At 38.5% G+C, this 17,770-nt stretch overlaps 1 protein-coding gene across 6 annotated transcripts in view; it reads left to right on the forward strand.

Moving 5' to 3' along the window:
- Il1rap (interleukin 1 receptor accessory protein) overlaps nucleotides 1–17,770 on the forward strand; it is a 136,368-nt gene that overhangs the window by 73,572 nt on the left and 45,026 nt on the right. For all 6 annotated transcript variants that reach the window (XR_007834949.1, XM_051191247.1, XM_051191246.1 and 3 more), the window contains 2 exons: nucleotides 13,457–13,742; nucleotides 16,610–16,796. Coding sequence is in view for 5 of the 6 variants with exons in the window: in XM_051191247.1 (XP_051047204.1) it covers nucleotides 13,457–13,742; nucleotides 16,610–16,796 (473 nt within the window). In the remaining variant the exon portion in view is untranslated. The remainder of the gene's footprint in view (nucleotides 1–13,456; nucleotides 13,743–16,609; nucleotides 16,797–17,770) is intronic.

Below are 17,770 nucleotides of genomic sequence, written 5' to 3' on the forward strand. Positions count from 1 at the left end.
TACTATCAATCAGCAAGAACGCTTATGCAGAATTCTCAGCCCCAGATGGGACTTTCAAATCAAACTTCCCTCAAGGCTCAGTGATTATCATGGAAGAGGGAGCAGGAGTACTGTGGGAGCCAGAGGTGGTGGATGACTATGGAAATCTGTTTTCTGGAAACAAAGGGACATTTGCACATATGAACTCACAATGTTCCTTACTATGTGCATAAGACCTGAGATAGCACAAGGCAGACAAAACTCCAGCTGGGGGCCAGGGGAAATGGCACAAAGTCTTGTCTTACTTGAGAAGCTATTGGCAACAAATACAATTTTGTTTTTCTCCTTGTTTTTGTTTTCTGAGACTGGATTTCTCTGTGTAGCTTTGGAGGCTGTCCTGGAACTAGCTCCTATAGACCATGCTGGCCCCAAACTCACAGAGACCCGCCTGACTCAGCCTGTTGAGTGCTGGGATTAAAAGCATGCACCACCACAGCTGGGCCAATGAAAGATACTATTTTGAAAAGTATCTGTTCTTGACGTATTTATGTTAGGAAACAGAAACAAAACTTCTATCCATATCAGTCATGATAGGCATTGATTTTTATAAGAAATCTCAGTGTCTTTTTTTTTTTTTTTGAGGCAGGGTTTCTCTGTAGCTTTGGAACCTGTCATAGAACTCACTCTATACACCAGGCTATCTTCATACTCATAGAGATCCACTTGTATCTACCTAACAAGTGCTGGGATTAAAAGCATATGCCGCCACCACCTGGCAAATCTCAGTGTCTTAACACAATAAAGAGTTTTTAAAATTTTTTATTGATCTCATGTCAAAGTTCTGGGAAAGAAAGGTCATGTTTCTGGGAAGCTCTGCTCCAAGTGGTAGGGATTCAGGGTCCCATTTATGATGCTACCCAATTATAGAAAACCACCATCAGTCAAAATACAGAGAACACATGATCATTTGGTGTCCTTGCTCCATTTACACATCTTCATACCACTCCTACACTTAAGACTCAGGGCTCATCATGACCGAGGGGGCAGGAAGTCTGCAACAGCCAGAGTACCATGAAATCTTCCATGCCATTGTCTTCTGGAAACATCAGAGAAGCTACACCCACGAAGTTTCAGCAGCATGACTGCCTAAACCAGATCTGATTGAGTACAAAACCAATAGAAGGCTAATGTTGAAGAGGGAAATCTCATGGAGGACATCCATAGACAAAGTGATAGATATAGGTTACTAAGACATGCTGAGAATGGGAGAAATATTTCTCTCCATAGTTGGCTATCCCATACCAAGTGATCAGCTCTGAAATCATACACATTCAAGTACTACAAGACAGATTGAGCACATAGTACTTATATGAAGGGTTGTGTATACATGCATACAATTGTGTTTATATAATGATAATAGCTAAGAAAAAGAAGCCATGATTTTGAAAGGAAGCAAAGAGGACACATGAGAGGAAAGGAAAAATGAGAAATGATGGAATTGAGAAAATTTGCTGCTGTTTTGACTTTTTTTTTTTCTTCTAAAATATCGCCATGTAAGCACTGAAGAAACTTCAGAGATTAGGGTTAGGTTACAAGCATATCACTTGTACCCTTGTTTCTTTGCCTAGATCAAATCACATGCTTTAAACTTAAGATTTAGTCATATGTGACCCACGGATCTGGGAGAACACAGTATTAATGAGCATCTAGCACTGTCTACCACAGATTATATTGCGATCACCAAAGGTCCACTTGACATCCATCTACCTAAGTACCTGTTTATGACTGAGATTTTTATGTTAGCTCTCCTTTTGTTCTGTCTCATTCTTATCAATATTTACTAAAGGATGTAAAAACCTACCGGCACCAAAGTGTCAGGTTGTAATACTAGAGAGTTTTCATTAATGAAGATGTCATTGACTCTCAGCAGTGCGTTCAATTTTTCTCTAACTTCCCAATGGTTGACTGATGGTGAGTGATGATCCTGTGATCCAAGGCCCAGGTTGGGGCTCTGTGAATGAAACAGATTATAGAATGAGGATGTGAGAGATGAGAACAGGTTACTGGGTCTGCAGTGAGGGATCAGGGCTAATACCTTAGTATTTAACTTTTCTGAATAGTCTCTGATGTCTTCAAAGTCATGCATGACACTCCAGAACATGTTTTGTCTTCCCCAAATTCTTAACCAATGATCACTATCTACCATAGAGGAGGCATGTGTATAAATATTGAAAACTAAGAATGTCCATGACCTCAAAGATCTAACCAGTAGTACACATGCCTCACTACTGGAAACATAATTACAGAACTCTTACTATGGCATGCATGCAAGAGTAATTTTATTATGATTAGTACCACTCGTTATTACGAAGTAGATCACATAGTTAAAGAAACACCTTGGCCCTCCCCAGTGCAGTAGTGTTCACTCATTGGAGTCTCCTGCGCTGCCTCTCAGCTTGTCGAATTTTCACCTCCTCTTCTAAGTAAAACTTTTAGTTGCTGGCCTTTCTATAAATTATTTTATTTTTGAAACTTACAACATGAATAGAAAGCAGCCTGATCACCTTATCAGACATCCCCTAAATCAGAATGACTAATTTCATCTAAGAGTCTTGCCTTTATCATCATCTACTTGTGATAAAAGCAGAGTTTTGATGGAGCTGCCTGTGGGAGCAAAAGAGTAAAGAACGACTTTAGGAAGCATAGGGCTGTTATACCTATAATCATCCAGACAACAGGCATGGGGAACTTCGGACCTCCAACAGCTGCTCAAACCTTCTGTCTCGTCTTTTCAAACATGTACTTCATAATTGAAATGTGAACTGACTGTCATATCCATTCATTGTAACACAATTTTTGTAATTAAAAAAATAAAGAGAAGAAATAGTCTTTAAAAAAAAAAAAGTATGTGCCAGCCAGGCAGTGGTGGCACATGCCTTTAATCCCAACACTTGGGAGACAGTGGCAGGCGGACCTCTGTAAGTTCGAGACCAGCCTAGCCTGGTCTACAAGAGCTGGTTCCAGGATAGCCTCCAAAGCCACAGAAAAACCCTGTTTCGAACCCCCCCACACAAAAAGTACGTGTGCATTTGAGGTTATTTGACACTGGCAACAACTTTACCAGTTGTGTTAGGTGACATAATCTTTCTCTCCGTCCCTCCCTCCCTCCCATTTCCCTTTCTCCCTTCCTTCCTTCCTTCTTCCCTCTCTCCCATTCTTCCTCCTTCTTTGCTTTTTCTAATTTTCTCAATTGTCTTGTAGAAACTTACATGGCTATTTTAAGTCAGTCATTGTAAGATATATTATGACATTCCTTACCCTATTAGTTGTCCTCCTCAAAGAACTTTTAAATATTTTACTTCTTTGGCCATGTCCCATCTGTATTTTACTAATCAATTTGTGTAGTTGTTATCTTTTTATTCAAACCAATGTACCATATTTTTATTTCTAGTATAATTAATGAAAGTTATTTTTCACTTTATGTCTTCCAAGTTTTTCTTATTTGTTCCTCATTATCCTATACTATTGCATATTTAATTGGATCAATAACCATTTAAATAATATAATACTATATTATGATAAACTGTTGTTAGGTTACTTTTCCAATTTTTTAATGTTTTAATTTTTATTTCCCATGTTTTCACTCTAGTGTCTTTTTATAACCATTTCCTTACTTTTTTATGGATTTTCTGTATACTTTTCATAGTGATAATGTCACTATGATCTCTTAGATGCTTGATTTGTTCTCCTTACTGTAGTTTCCCTGCCTTTCCTTAAATTGTTCTTTACTGAACTCAGTCACTGTTATCTTGAGAACCTCGCAGCCGTTCTGTGGATTATTTCTTTGCTCACTTAAATTGGACCCCTGTTCCTGATCTCATGTTTTCCTTTTAATTGTTGCTTTGTTTGTTTTGTTTTCATGATGTACATACCCCAGAGGCTTTCAGATAGACAGCATGGGCAATAAAATGAATAAGTTTTATATGTCTACAAATATGACCTTAATACCTGATTGTCCATTAGGTTTCAGTCAAGACTGGAAATCGTTTCTCTCCCCTTATGCCTATTGTCTTCTAGTCTTTAGCTTTGTTTTTGAGGCTCCTGCAGCACTTTCCTTTCTGACTGTACTTAAGTGTGTAGTTTGTGTCATTTTTACTCCTTTGTGGTTCTAGAATCATCTCTTTCAATATAATATTTTTAAATGCCCCACTGGTGTGCATCTGTTTTCACTGACTATGGTAGGTCATAACTGGCATAATGATAGGGCCCTTTTCCTCTGAGCGGCCTGTATTTTTCTGTTCTGGAACTTTTTCCTTTCTTTTTAATTCCCTTTCTTTTGTGGCTCATGTCAGAAATGCTGAACTTCCTTGACTGGCTTCTAATTTCAATGTCTGTTTTCCATATGCTTTCCTTTTAGGAAGTCCTCATTTTAACATCTAAAAAACCATGCATTACAGTTTTACATTTGTAGTTATACTTGAATTTCAGTCTTTTGTCTTTCTACGCATTTCTCCATGATAGGATCTTGTTCTCCTACAGAAAGGAGTGTGGCTGCCTCCTCACCTCTCTGAAGATAAGAAATGCAATACCTTTTAAAGTGTTTCCCCTGGATATTCTTAGTTTTCCTCAAATCCCTTTACTTTATGTCATTGAGGAGTATGTTTCCAGTAGAAAATTTTCTCAGATTCTTCCTGGGTTATATAATAAGATTTCACCTGCTGATTACAGAATTGAGAGTGAATATGCAGCAGCGATGTGGTTGCACAATAACTTCAAGAGCCTCAAGTTCAAATATTTTGTCTTCACTGAAGACTTTTTCATTCTTCTGCATGTGCAGAAGTCTGAACATCAAAAAAGGCATGGTGGTGTCCTTGCCTTCAATCCCAGTACAAGGGAGCAAAGGCTGGCAGATCTCTAGTCACCTTAGCTAGTTCCAGGCCAGCCAGAAATATAGGGTTACCACCCTGTCTTTAGAAACAGTCTGGATGCCTTTACCTTAGAGCACTGCTCAATGACAGAAGTGGGGATGGAGCTCAGGATGTGATATTTTTTGATAGTTTCCTTCTAACCATTTTTACTTCACCACTCTCCCATGCCGTTAGAGTTTGGAATATTGGCTTCATTTGCCACGTTATAATATATTGATGATATTCGTAATAAGCAAATCTCAGTCACCATGACTTAGAATAACTGCTACATTACAACAGGGGACCCAAACTAGTCTCAGTATATGTGCCCTAATTCACAAGATAAAAGAGAGCTTGGTGAAATACGCCCTAGCCATTAAAACACCTACCACAAGTGGCATTTGTGTGTTGACCTGAGTAAGTTACATACCTCTTCTTACTTGAGAAATCTATAATATGTGAGGAGGAGGCCTGGGTTTGTGAGATAAACAGCAATGAAGAGTCCTTGTGTTGATGATGTCAGTTTCCGGGACTTCGCTGCATTCAGGATTGCAGCTTGGTTTGTTCGCCAACATTTCCTTGCTGGCTTAAGACTTGTATTTTGAAACCTGCTAAATTTGTTAGCCTGTGTCGCTCTAATATTGACATAGTCATTTCTCTTTCTCTTATTGTCACTTTGGATCATGTCTTGGAAAAATATTTTTGTTGTAGTGGAGCTTGAGAAAGTAGTGAAATTGGGTTCACTTATTAAAACTGTTAAGCTTATCAGAAAAGCTGATTTTATAACTTTCTGTAAAGTAAATGAACTTGTTCTGCAGCTTCACAACGCTGAAGGAAATGTAATTAATTAATGTAGATACATATTTTATAAAAACAATATTATACAGTTATCACAAACACATGTTGATATAAACAGCCTTTGAACTTCCCAGTTCTCCATGCATGTTTAATATTAAAAGCAATGTTAACGAAAAGAGGATTAAAAGTTACTCAATGCTGAGTCTTGGAAAGTACTGTGTGTAATTTCCTGGAGGGTTACTTAGAAGTCAAATATTTTTCTCTTTCCTTTTCCTAAGAAAGAAAGATGTGATTCTTGGCTTTTGTCAAAAGTGAGAGAAACTTTTTACAATTAATACAACTACAAAAAGTGGCTTAAAAAGAGAGAGGAGGTAGGGAGAATATGAAGTTGGGTGAGTAAGGATATATGGGAGGATCTGGGAGGCATTTTGGAGGGACATGAATATGGCCAAAATATATTCTATGAAATTATCAAGGACCTAATAAAAGCATTATTTGTAAAATAGCTTACTAATATAATTGCAGCTTTAGTGTCTGTACATTCTGAATCCTCATGTTACTTGTGATTAATGGAGGGATGTTTACAATTTTTAAAAATAAATGGTTTTTTTAATGGTATTTTGCTTAATTGACATCTTAATGCTTTTTCATGTGTTTTCTTATATACAATATATCTTGATCTTTTCCACACGTTACTCCTCCCTCCCATCTCTCTGGAAGCTCTTGAACATGTCCCATCCCACCTTCCTGTCACCTTTTTTGCAGACCCAGTGAGTCCAATAAGTGATGCTGAAATGTGCATGTGTGGGGGCTTCCACTCATGAGCACATGGACAATCTACTAGTGGTCACACACTCAAAGACTTCCCCTCCCCTAGCAGCCATCAACTGCCCAAAACTGCTTACTTACCTGGGATGGGAATTCATGGGCCCTTTTCTAGAACGTGGTGGGATGTTGATTGGCTTGACCTCGTGCGTGTCTTGTGTGGGTCACTACTGCTATGGCTTATGAGTTCATGAGTGATACAGCCATGTCAGGCCCAGGAGATAGCATTTGTAGCTCTCTGACGTTCTCTGGCTCTTATGTTCTTTCAGTCCCCTCTACTGCCATGTTCTGTGGGTATCAGATACAGGAAGACTGATGATAGGACCGAAAACTCACCAGTCACTATTCCCAGCACTTTGACCTTGTGTGAGTCTCTGTATTGACTGTTGCTCACTGCAAAAATAGAAGCTTCTCTGACCAGGTCAAAAGCAGCACAATGTATAGATTTAAACATAAATATTTATGAGACAATTTGAGAACATGTATATTTTACAAAACAACAATAGTAAGTCATCCCCCACCTTGGAATGACCTTCCTAGCCACAGGATTCTGACCAAGTAGGTTTACAGTACAAGGCATGAATTCTTTGCTGTGGAGCAGACCTGAAATCTAATCAGAAAGCAGTTGGTTACTTCTATAACATGCAAACCACTATTTTACGAATGGATACATCTTTGCCTGGGAGCTGAGTGTTATATCAGGCAGCGTCTACACAGAATAAGTCCACTGATGATTTTTTTTTTCCTCCAGTGGCCTGCAAAACACATTCCAACATTGTGAGAGTTAGCCCACATAAAGGAAGTTTCCTAGTCAGTTCCAGCTTGATTTATGTGTTTTGGAACAAAACTGTGATGTGTTTACCAATAGAGTCATTTCATCTAGTTACAGTAGACAACCAAGAAAAATAATAGTAGTAGTAATAATAGCCTGTTAAGTAGTTTTTCCCCTGCCTGGGCCCTCCGATAAGCCAGCCCCAAATAACACACTGAGACATTGTATTTGATGTAATGCTGTTGGCCAGTTACTAGTTTCTTATCAGCTAGATCTGTCTTAAATATTAACCCATTTCTATTAATCTAAGTATTTCCAGGTAGACTCATCGTACTGGAGAGGGGGGCTGGCATTCTCTCTCTATCCTGTATCTTTCCCTCCCTACTCCTTCCTGTCTCCTCCTAGTCTCCTAGTCCTGCCATTTGCTTTCCTATTTGCCAACAGCACTTTATTCACTAACCAATAAGAGAAACATATTTACAGAATGACATCTCCCATCATCTCCTGTTTTCTATCTAAAATAAAAAGAAGGGTTTTAACTTTAACATAGTAAAATATATAACAAAACAGTTATCAGATAAGAACCATAGTTAACAATGTTCAGTCCATTAACATTTAGCAAGATTTAAAGAAAATATCATCTATCCTATCTTTGTGAGTCTAAAGTCCAATATTTAACTTATCTTTAATCCTAACTAAGGAAAACTATAACCATAACTTTCTGTCTTCAACTCCATCAAAGACCACAGAAGGGTAATATATAAACTCTAGAATTAACAGAGACAACTTACTTCCTGGTCAGTCACCCGAAGTTCTTCTGTAATCTTCCATCATCAGCCTATAGGTCATAGTGTGTCTGGCAGACTCCTCAGCAAAGGAGGAAACTTTAAACTGTCCACCTGTATTTGCAGTTTGTCAGTCACCTTTCCCTGTGTCCTACAGTCTGTCTGGCAGACTCTTCTATGAAACAGGTACCCTGTAGCAATGTTCATCTTATATCAGCAGTCACTTTCCTTTGTGTCCTGCATGTCCAGTTTATACATCATAAAGTCAAATAGTTCAGACAAGAGCAATATCTGGTCCAAATGTCTAGTCTTGCCATATTGAAAGCAAACTTCCTAACACGTTTCTTCAATGTCCATCTTCCTTTCTAATGCAGGTGGTGTTGCCAGGAGCATTTATGTCTCACTGTCAAGAAAAACCCTAAACCATTTTAAATTCCATATTCTGTAGGTCTTCGAAAGGTTTGAAGTATGCCTATTTATCTCAATACATCTCTGTATATCTAGAAATCCTAACTAACTTAACTCTCAGTTTTGACTATTCTAGGTAACCATCTATAATCTGTATTAAATTATACATTACATTTCTAAATGAGTTATATAAACATGATACCCAAATAAGAGGAGAAATATATATATCACAAAATTGATCTTAAATTTGTATCAATAAATGAAAATCCATTCCAAAGCAAAGTATCCATTTCTATACCATAATCACCTTTTTACCTTTAAAAAGATTGGTTGTGGTCATTAACCATTTATAACCAACCCCATTTAAATGAAAACAAATATTTATAAATGATATTTAGGAATTTGGGTGCCGTTCTTTCCAAACTGCTTCCTGCTGGTAGGGGGTACTCTCATAGGGAATCCTAAGAAGACAGCAATCTTGGCTGTAGTCTGCAAGGCTGCCTTGTCCCAACTGTTTTGAATGTTGGATCACCTGGGACGCTGTTTCAGAAGGTCTGGCTTGCTCAAACCACATTAGTCTGGAAGGAATCCAAAGCTTTTCATTTTCTGTGGAAACAAAATTAGAAATCCTTTTCCCCAGTAACCTGTCCTTAGACTTAAATTTTGAAGTCAATGCATTTTTAAAATATATAAATTGAATTAATCCAGCAGCATTTCTTTAAAGAGTTGTTATTTCCTCGGCAATCAAACAATACAAAGACAATATAATATTGTACAGTATCCAGATTCTCTCTGTGCTTTCCATTTTCACGTGGCTTTTTTTATTACTCTATTTCTTCCACTTCTATTTTTTCACATTTTGAGCCAGGGTTTCTCTGTATAACTTTTATATTTTCTGGAATTAATTCCATATACCAGGTTTACTTTGAAATCACAGAGATCTTCTTGCCTCTGTCTCCCAAGTGCTGCAATTAAAAGTGCCAATACACCCAGCTACTCTCTGTCTTTTTTTAATTCAATTTAATTCTTTTATATTACATATCGATCCCAGTTCCCCCTCCTTCCTTTCCCCCTCTCTCACTGTTTCCCTCCCTCTTTCCCTCTCTACCTCTACTCTCTGTCTTTTTAAAGCCATTTTATTATTTTTCTCTCCCAAGCCTACGTGTATTTTCAAACACACTATAAACCTTTAGCAGTTTTTCTTATTGTGAATCTGTCTTTACTGTAAATCTTTATCTTTTTGTAGCCAGGAGTCTTTTATCTGGTAAATAACATTGGTCAAATGAAAGCCAAAGTTGTTTCAGCTGCGGTTTATCCAAGATGGCTGCTGGTACTTTTACCGCCAGAACTGAGAGCTATGCTCACTGCCTTGGTCTATGCTGCCATCCATCACTATGCTGCCAGCTTGGAGATGTGGTCACTGCCATTGCCAGCTCTTGTGCACACCATTAAGTTATTAGCAGAGCTCTTTAAAAAGCCTTGCCTGTTTTTGTTTGTTTGTTTGTTTTTGTTTTTTTTTCCACTTATGCTGAATCAGAAAACCTCCCTCAAAGGACCTGTGAAAATTTCTGCTTGTGCCTAGCAAAATAGAGTCCAACCGAGAAAAATGCTGCTACCAAGAAGCCTTGCTTATCTCTGTTCTTTTGTTTCTAAAACCCTTTTTTAAGCTTTTATTAAGTTTTAAGTGGAATTTCTTCTTAGCCACATTGAGGACGTCATTATGTTAGAGTATGTTTTTCCCTGCTGGTCTTGTCCCACTGCTGTGCCAGCCCCAATTAACACGCAGAGACACTGTATTAGATATAATTCTATTGGCCATTTACTATCGGCTAGGTCTGTCTTAAATATTAACCCATTTCTATTAACCTAAGTATTTCCATGTGGTCTCATCTTACCAGAGTGAGGGATTGGTGTTCTCTCTTGGTCCTCCATCTTACCCTCCCTACTCCTTCCTCTCTCCTCCTTGTCTCCTAGTCCTGCCTATTTGTTTACAGAATGACATCTCCCATCAATAGCCTGTGTTGTTTAAGATGTCTCTGGGGGCCTCCCTGACCAATAACTTATAGGTAGATATCTCATGTTAAGCACTGAGGTTTTCAATTAAGAACATTTTTTTTTTTTTTTTTCTGGAGGAAGCATTATCCACCCATGCAGAGGACCTCTTTTCAAACTCCTTCTGTTTTTTCTTTTTCTTTTTTACTTTTTGTAGTTACATCATGTTTATTTATTTAATTAATTATTATTTTACATGTCGATTCCAGTTCCCCCTCCCTCCCTTTTACTCTCTCTGCCTCCTCACATGCACCCTGATCACCCTCCCATCCCATCCCCCACCCCAATTCCACATGTAGGGCAATGCCATCCTGTGGGATCATGTAGATCTTACAGGTCATTGGAATTAGGGACTAGGACTTCTCTCCTGTCTCTAGGTTAAGGCAGTTATCCCTCCATGGGGGATGTGTTCCCAAGGTCCTTTTGTGCACCAGGGATACATCCTGGTTACACTGTCTGAGGTCCCTTAGACTGAGGTCCCTTCTGGCTGAGACCCATTGCATACAAGATAGTGGACTTTCATAAAACTTCTTAAAAACTTATTAATTTTGATTAATCCACATATGACCTGTTCTTTTCCCCATCCATTTGCTCCCACCCCTGCTTAATCCATATACTCTAAATATCCCCCCCACTTTGTCATCACATGTATGCTACTCTTCTCTCTCTTCCCACAGCCTCTCCACTTTCTTCTTTTGTGGATCATTTATAGCTTGCAGAACTCTACAAACACTCCCAAATTAAACATAAATCTACAAAATTTAAGACCAGATTCAATGAAGAAAGACAACATGTGGAGTTTGTCTTTCTGGGCCTGGATTACCTCACTTAATATAGTATTTTCCAATTCTATCAATTTTCCTGCATAATTATTTATACCTGAAATATATATATATATGTACATATATATATATATATAATATTTTCCTCATCTATTTCCTCGTCTATTCATCAGTTAATAAACATCTAGGCTGATTTTATGTCCTAGATATTGTAAATAGAGCATCAGTGGTCATGGATGAGTAATTATCTCTGTAATATGATATAGAATCCTTTGAATTTAAGTCCAAGAGTGGTATAGATGAATCATGCAGTAGTCTTATTTATAGCTTTTTAAGAAACTTTCACACTAATTTTCTCAGTGCATGCATCAATTTATACTCACACCAATAGTACCTAAGGGTTCCCCTTTTTCCAAATCCTCACCAGCATTTGTTGTCAATTCTTTTCTTGATAATAGTAATTTTAACTTGGTGAGACAGAATCATAAAGAAGTTTAAATATGCCTGATGACGTTGATTATCTTTGGAAAGTGTTTGTTAGCCATTTGTATTTCTTCTTGGAGAACACTTTTTATAAGTTCATAGCTTGGTACTTTCTGTGCAAAGCTGGTTGGTATCAAATTCATAGAGGTCTTCCTGCCTCTGCCTTCGGAATGTCTGGGTTTCTGTAGGCAGCATTTGGTAAGTTTTCATTGCAGAGGTCTATCTTAGTCACTTTCCTATTGAAGTGACAAAGCACTAAGACCAACACAACTTTTAAAAGAAAGCATTTACTTGGGCTTATGGTTTCAGGGGGTTAGAATTCTTGATGTCAGAGCAAAGGCATGGCGGCAGGAATAGCTCAGAGCTCACAACTTGGTCGACAAACAGGAAGCAGAGAGCATACTGGGAAGGGCAGTAGTCTTTTGAAACTTCAAAGCCTACTCCCAGGAACACACCTCCCCGAACAAGGCCACATGTTAATCTTTCCCAAACAGTCACAGTAACTGGGGAACAAGTATTTAAACATATGAACCTACGGAGGGCATTCTCTTTTAAAACACTACAAAGTCTGTCTTACCTTCGGTTGCCATTTATTTCATATTATAATTAACAAAAATCTGCTTTCCATTTATTATAAAAAACATGGAAATTGTAGGTATAAATTGGAATGTAAGAAAGCTTATATTGTTTAAATTTTATATTTTATATGTAGCATATATTTTGTAGATTATTACATCATATATTATATATTTATGTGTTTACATATTATATATGACTATTAGGAGTATAAGAAAAAAATAAAACTTCAGTCCGGTGCTTTGACTGGTTCTTATAGGACCTTTATCACCAATGAAACCCTTTCTGTATTATGGTACCTTCTGGATGTAAGATACCATTTTAATGTCACTCCCAGAAACAAAAATAATTATTATATCTTTTTTCCTGAATACACCAGTGATTACTTTTCATTATAAAATAAGTTGTAAAAACCATTGACAGGTTATTTTTTAATCACAGAAACACTAATAGATTTCCTCCCTGAGTTTTGCAGTTTTGTTTGCACAGTGAGGTCACCCCTCGACATACATGGACATCTGAGGTTGAGATGCATCACAACTGTAAAATACAGTGAATTTTAAATATTTACTATACAAAATGTATAAAAGATCATTAATGTATTGGGTTTATTGAATTTATTGCTTAGCAAGATATCATTTCATTTTGGCTTCTTAATGTGTCAAGTGTGTATCTTATATTGAGTTTGTGGTTTGCATTGTATTTCTGCTGAAAAGTACTGGTCTATCCCCAAAGGCAGGAGACATGGGGAAAACTAAGTGTATTCTGTCCATCTAGACAAGAATTGCCTTTTCAGCCATGATTTCATCATCAAGACCTTTCTGTCTCTGTGGCTTAATAAAGCCGTGTCTTTTTTAAAGACATTCCTTAAGGATGGCATAGTACCAAGACACAGATAACAGCACAAAATGGAGAGAAGTAATTCCTTCTCATGGCAGGTGCTTATTATGTATATTTATCAGAGGAAAGTTATTGGAGATGTCTGGAGAAAGACGCTCCTAGAGAGGACCAGACAGTATTAAGGAGACAGTATTCTGAAGGTCTTTATTAAGAAATGACTCATCTACCCTTTCTTTTTGCTTTTTCCAGAACGCTGTGATGACTGGGGACTCGATACCATGAGACAAATCCAAGTGTTTGAAGATGAGCCAGCTCGCATCAAATGTCCCCTCTTTGAACACTTCTTGAAGTACAACTACAGTACTGCTCATTCCTCTGGCCTTACCCTGATCTGGTACTGGACCAGGCAAGATAGGGACCTGGAGGAGCCCATTAACTTCCGCCTCCCAGAGAATCGAATCAGTAAGGAAAAAGATGTGCTCTGGTTCCGGCCCACCCTCCTTAATGACACGGGCAATTACACTTGCATGTTGAGGTAGGCTGCTTTTTGGTGGTGAATTTCCTTTCTCCTAGGTTTTTATCTAAATAATGAATATGTTGGACAGCCAGGCAGGGGAAGGATGGGTTATGCCTTACCTCAGTGGCCCTGCTCATGTGGGAGGAAGGAGGTGTGTGAAGAAGATCAGTCTCAGACTATTCTTCCTGGGTGGTTCCTCATCTGGATCTGGGGTTGAGTTTATTGGCTCCTTTCCATGGCCATGGATCCTGCCTACATATTTGCCTTGCCTAGAGGCATCATTTCCCTGGAAAATGAACAATGAAGAGCCAATTCATATTTGTTATGCTTGGCTTTTCCTTGAAGTACCTGGCAAAGACACCACACTCAGGATGTGTTTGTAGAAGAAAGACTATTTGGGATGCATCGAATATATTTATCACAGTGTTTTTAAGTGTTCAACCAAACTTCTCCTCAGAAAGCAAGTGAATACTATGCTCCTGAGAATCCAAAAAATATGGCCTAAAGCAGCCAAACAATGTTTATCAAATCCATCTTTGTTCCTATAACATCTATGTGCCTTTTATCATTAATGCTACAAAATGCCCATTTTCTTTTCTGCACATTACCTAAATCCCTTTGAAAAAAATCACTACAGTCAAGCTTAGCTCTCACAGTTCCATTTTGGTACCAAGCTGTAATGTGTTTTCTAAAGTCATACATAGAAGACGTTTGTCTCTTCATTTAACTCAATTGCCTTCTATTGAATAGGAACACTAGTGTCAGTTTGGGAGGCTACAAGTCTGAGATCAGGCTTGGCAGGGTGGGTTTCACTTCCAGTGCTTGGCTTACAGATATTGACCATTTCTCCAACTCTTTTTCTTCTTCCGGTATCTGCATCCTAGCCTCTCCTTATAATGAAGTGCCTGCATTAGATGGCAGCCCATGTATAACCTCATTTGCCTCAATTATGTCTTGAGAGACTCAGTTCCACGTGTAATTCAGTCCTGGGATTCTGTGTGCTAAAACGTTAACACTTGAATTACTGTGAACTATCAACACAGTCGATCCTCTAATAATTATTAAGCCCATTAATTTCTCTCTTGTGAGTGTCAACTCTTCTTTATCAATAGTTAGAACAGAGCTTTGATGAATGTATGCTATATTGTTAAGTGAAAATGCTCTCGGCTCCATTCCCTTCTGCCAAAACAACAACAACAAAACTTTAAATCCCTGGGCCTTTGGAGAGTCATTGTATCCTGTGACACCCTCTTGGAGGTTGTCATCTGATAATCTTATTTGAATAAAGATTAGAAGCACACATAGACTTCCAGCGAGCATGGAATACTTGTGTTCTTATTATCTATGTCCAAGAAAGACATCAGGCAGATTGTGTTGGAATGAGCATTGGGTGAGAGGCAGAAAAACAAAACGTTTGTTACTGCTTAGCTGGTGAACTGAGGCAAGTTGTAAACAAGTCTGGAGCTTTAGCATCAGTATCTCTATGTCAGAAGAGTGGGATATAGTTGAGCTCCTTCTCAACTCTGACAACTGTTATTCCTTTGACATTTCCTGGGTGACCATCATCGAATCCCTGGGAAGGAGCCCTTAGCTGCTTCTGCTTGGGTTTACCTGTGCTGTGCACCTAGCTGTGCAGAACATGGTTACTACCCCACTGACTACCTTTGAAGCTCTGACTTGGGTGGCCTGTTAAGCCCTCTATATAGCAATCAATAGCTTTCCTAGTCCAGAGTCCCAACAGAATCCACATTTTTCCACAGAACAGCATGGTCAGGCTTGTCATAGCAATAGCCACTCTTTCCTGCTGACCTCTATCTTAGTTACTTTTCTGTTGCCATGGGGATCATGGCAGCAGGCAGGCATGATGGTGAATCAGAAGCTGAGAGCTCTTATCTTGAGACAAAAACCATGAGGCCAGGAAAGCTGACTGGGAATGGCATAGGATTTGAGTCCTCACATTTCATCACCTGTGATCCGCCTCCTCAAACAAAGTCACACTTCTTAACCCTACCCGAAGAGTTCTGCCAACTGGAGACAAAATATTCAAACATATGCATGCAGCTACTGGGGCCATTCTCATTCAAACCACTAGATAGGTTTGGATGTGTTTAAGGCTATGGAGTTAGATTCATTGTCCTTTATTTTATTGTTCATTTTCTCATATTCAAGTGGCAATGTTGAACTTACATGTTACCAAGATTATACTTAATAGCCAAAATATACTCAAATAGTTTCGAATCTCTATATATGGAATATTCAGTGTGCTCACTGTACAGGAACCCTAAGTGTAGAATGCAGGGTAGGGTGTAGTAGAGAACTTGATACAGATGTGGCTAGGGCTGGATAAACAATACTTATACCTTTTCACTCATTCACTCACAACAATTTTGAAAACTATTTCATAATTTTCTTTATTGCCCATTTTGTTTGCTTTTTCTATAAATCCCCTTATTTCTCTGGCAGAGGTGACACTCAGTAGATATTTTGAATGACATTCTGGCTCTATTTCTCCCTTTTTAAATTTTGATCTTGTTTTTAAAAAAATTTCCAAACCCTATAGGTCAGAAGCTAAAATCCTGGTAACTTTTCCATTTCAAGGGTGGTTGCCCCCTTAAATAAGCTATCTTTACCTTTGCCTTAATAAAAACAGTGCTGATGAGAGAGTTTTAAATGAACATTTGAGGTCAACGTATAGAGTATAAATATTTTAGTACATTAATAGCAGATGCTTCTGTTTACTTTTTAGTGTATAGTGCTAATTAGGGTAAAGAATATCTCAGTAAGTCACTTAATTTTCACAGGAACTCACACTTGTAAGGAAGTCCCAGCTATATTGAATCAAATGCAGATGAGCCTCTGTGCTCAGTGCGTATTTGTCTTTTCAGGAACACCACATACTGCAGCAAAGTTGCGTTTCCCCTGGAAGTCGTTCAGAAGGACAGCTGCTTCAAATCCCACATGAGACTCACAGTTCATAAGCTGTATATCGAACACAGTATTCATAACATCACATGTCCAAACGTAGATGGATACTTTCCTCCCAGTGTCAAACCATCCGTCGCTTGGTATAAGGTAAGAAAACTAGAACATGCTATGTCTTAAAACTTGGAGTAAATACATATGAGTTAAGTTGTAACACCGATACTTTTCTCTTCAGGTCTTTGATTTCTTCATTAATACCCTTTTACAAACTTTTTCCACTTCCATTTTTTGGCTGGGTTTCAGGTGGAGAGGTGTGGGTTTCTTTGCCTGCTGTTTCTCATGTAATGTTCTCTGGAGTTGCAGAACTAGCTCCCCGATTTCTGTTGACTCCCAAGTAGCACATTTTGAGAACTGCTGCTCACTTCCACTCACGGCTTTGTGACTGCAGAAGCTGCTGATTCATGATGTGAACTCAGGCCCGTGATGAGTCAGTGCTGTAATTTATTATTCATGTGAGTTTTGCTGGTTGCCCTCGTTGGTAGGCACTGTTCATCTGTGATCTCCATATCTAAAGATGTGGAAAAATGTTTTATCAAAAAAAAATGTGATTATTGGAAGGTGACACGTGTGGTAGCCCTGCGACACAATGCATTGTCTGTCAGACTTGAGAAAATGATCCCCTCAGAAAGGGAGTCGAATGCAGGGTAGGCCAGCATAGAAGCAGCAGCAAAAAGTGGGAGAAATTTCATTCCCTGAGGCAAGTCAGAAAAGTCCTCTAGGGAGAAGTTCTGATGGGGTTGGAGTCGTTCTACTGCTATGTGTTTAAGAAATGCTAGCCAGAGCAAGGAAAAGCTACAGGGCAAGGAAGACATTTGCCTGCGATGCCTGATACCTTACAGTTTAATGCCCTGCTCACAGGGAAAGAAAAAGGGCAGTTAGATTAGAGCAGTATAAGGAAAGAAAGAAGATGGATTTGCTGGACATGGAGGAAGGGAAGGGTGGGAACATCTCAGGACAGAGGTATTTTGAAGGTTCTCTGTTCATATGAACATGCAGTCATATTCTAAATTTGAAAAGGTTGCTTTTACATAAAATAAGCAATAAAGTTCAAGTCCCATTTAAGT

Source organism: Phodopus roborovskii, unplaced genomic scaffold (genome assembly GCF_943737965.1).
Source record: "Phodopus roborovskii unplaced genomic scaffold, PHOROB, whole genome shotgun sequence".
Taxonomy (NCBI): domain Eukaryota; kingdom Metazoa; phylum Chordata; class Mammalia; order Rodentia; family Cricetidae; genus Phodopus; species Phodopus roborovskii.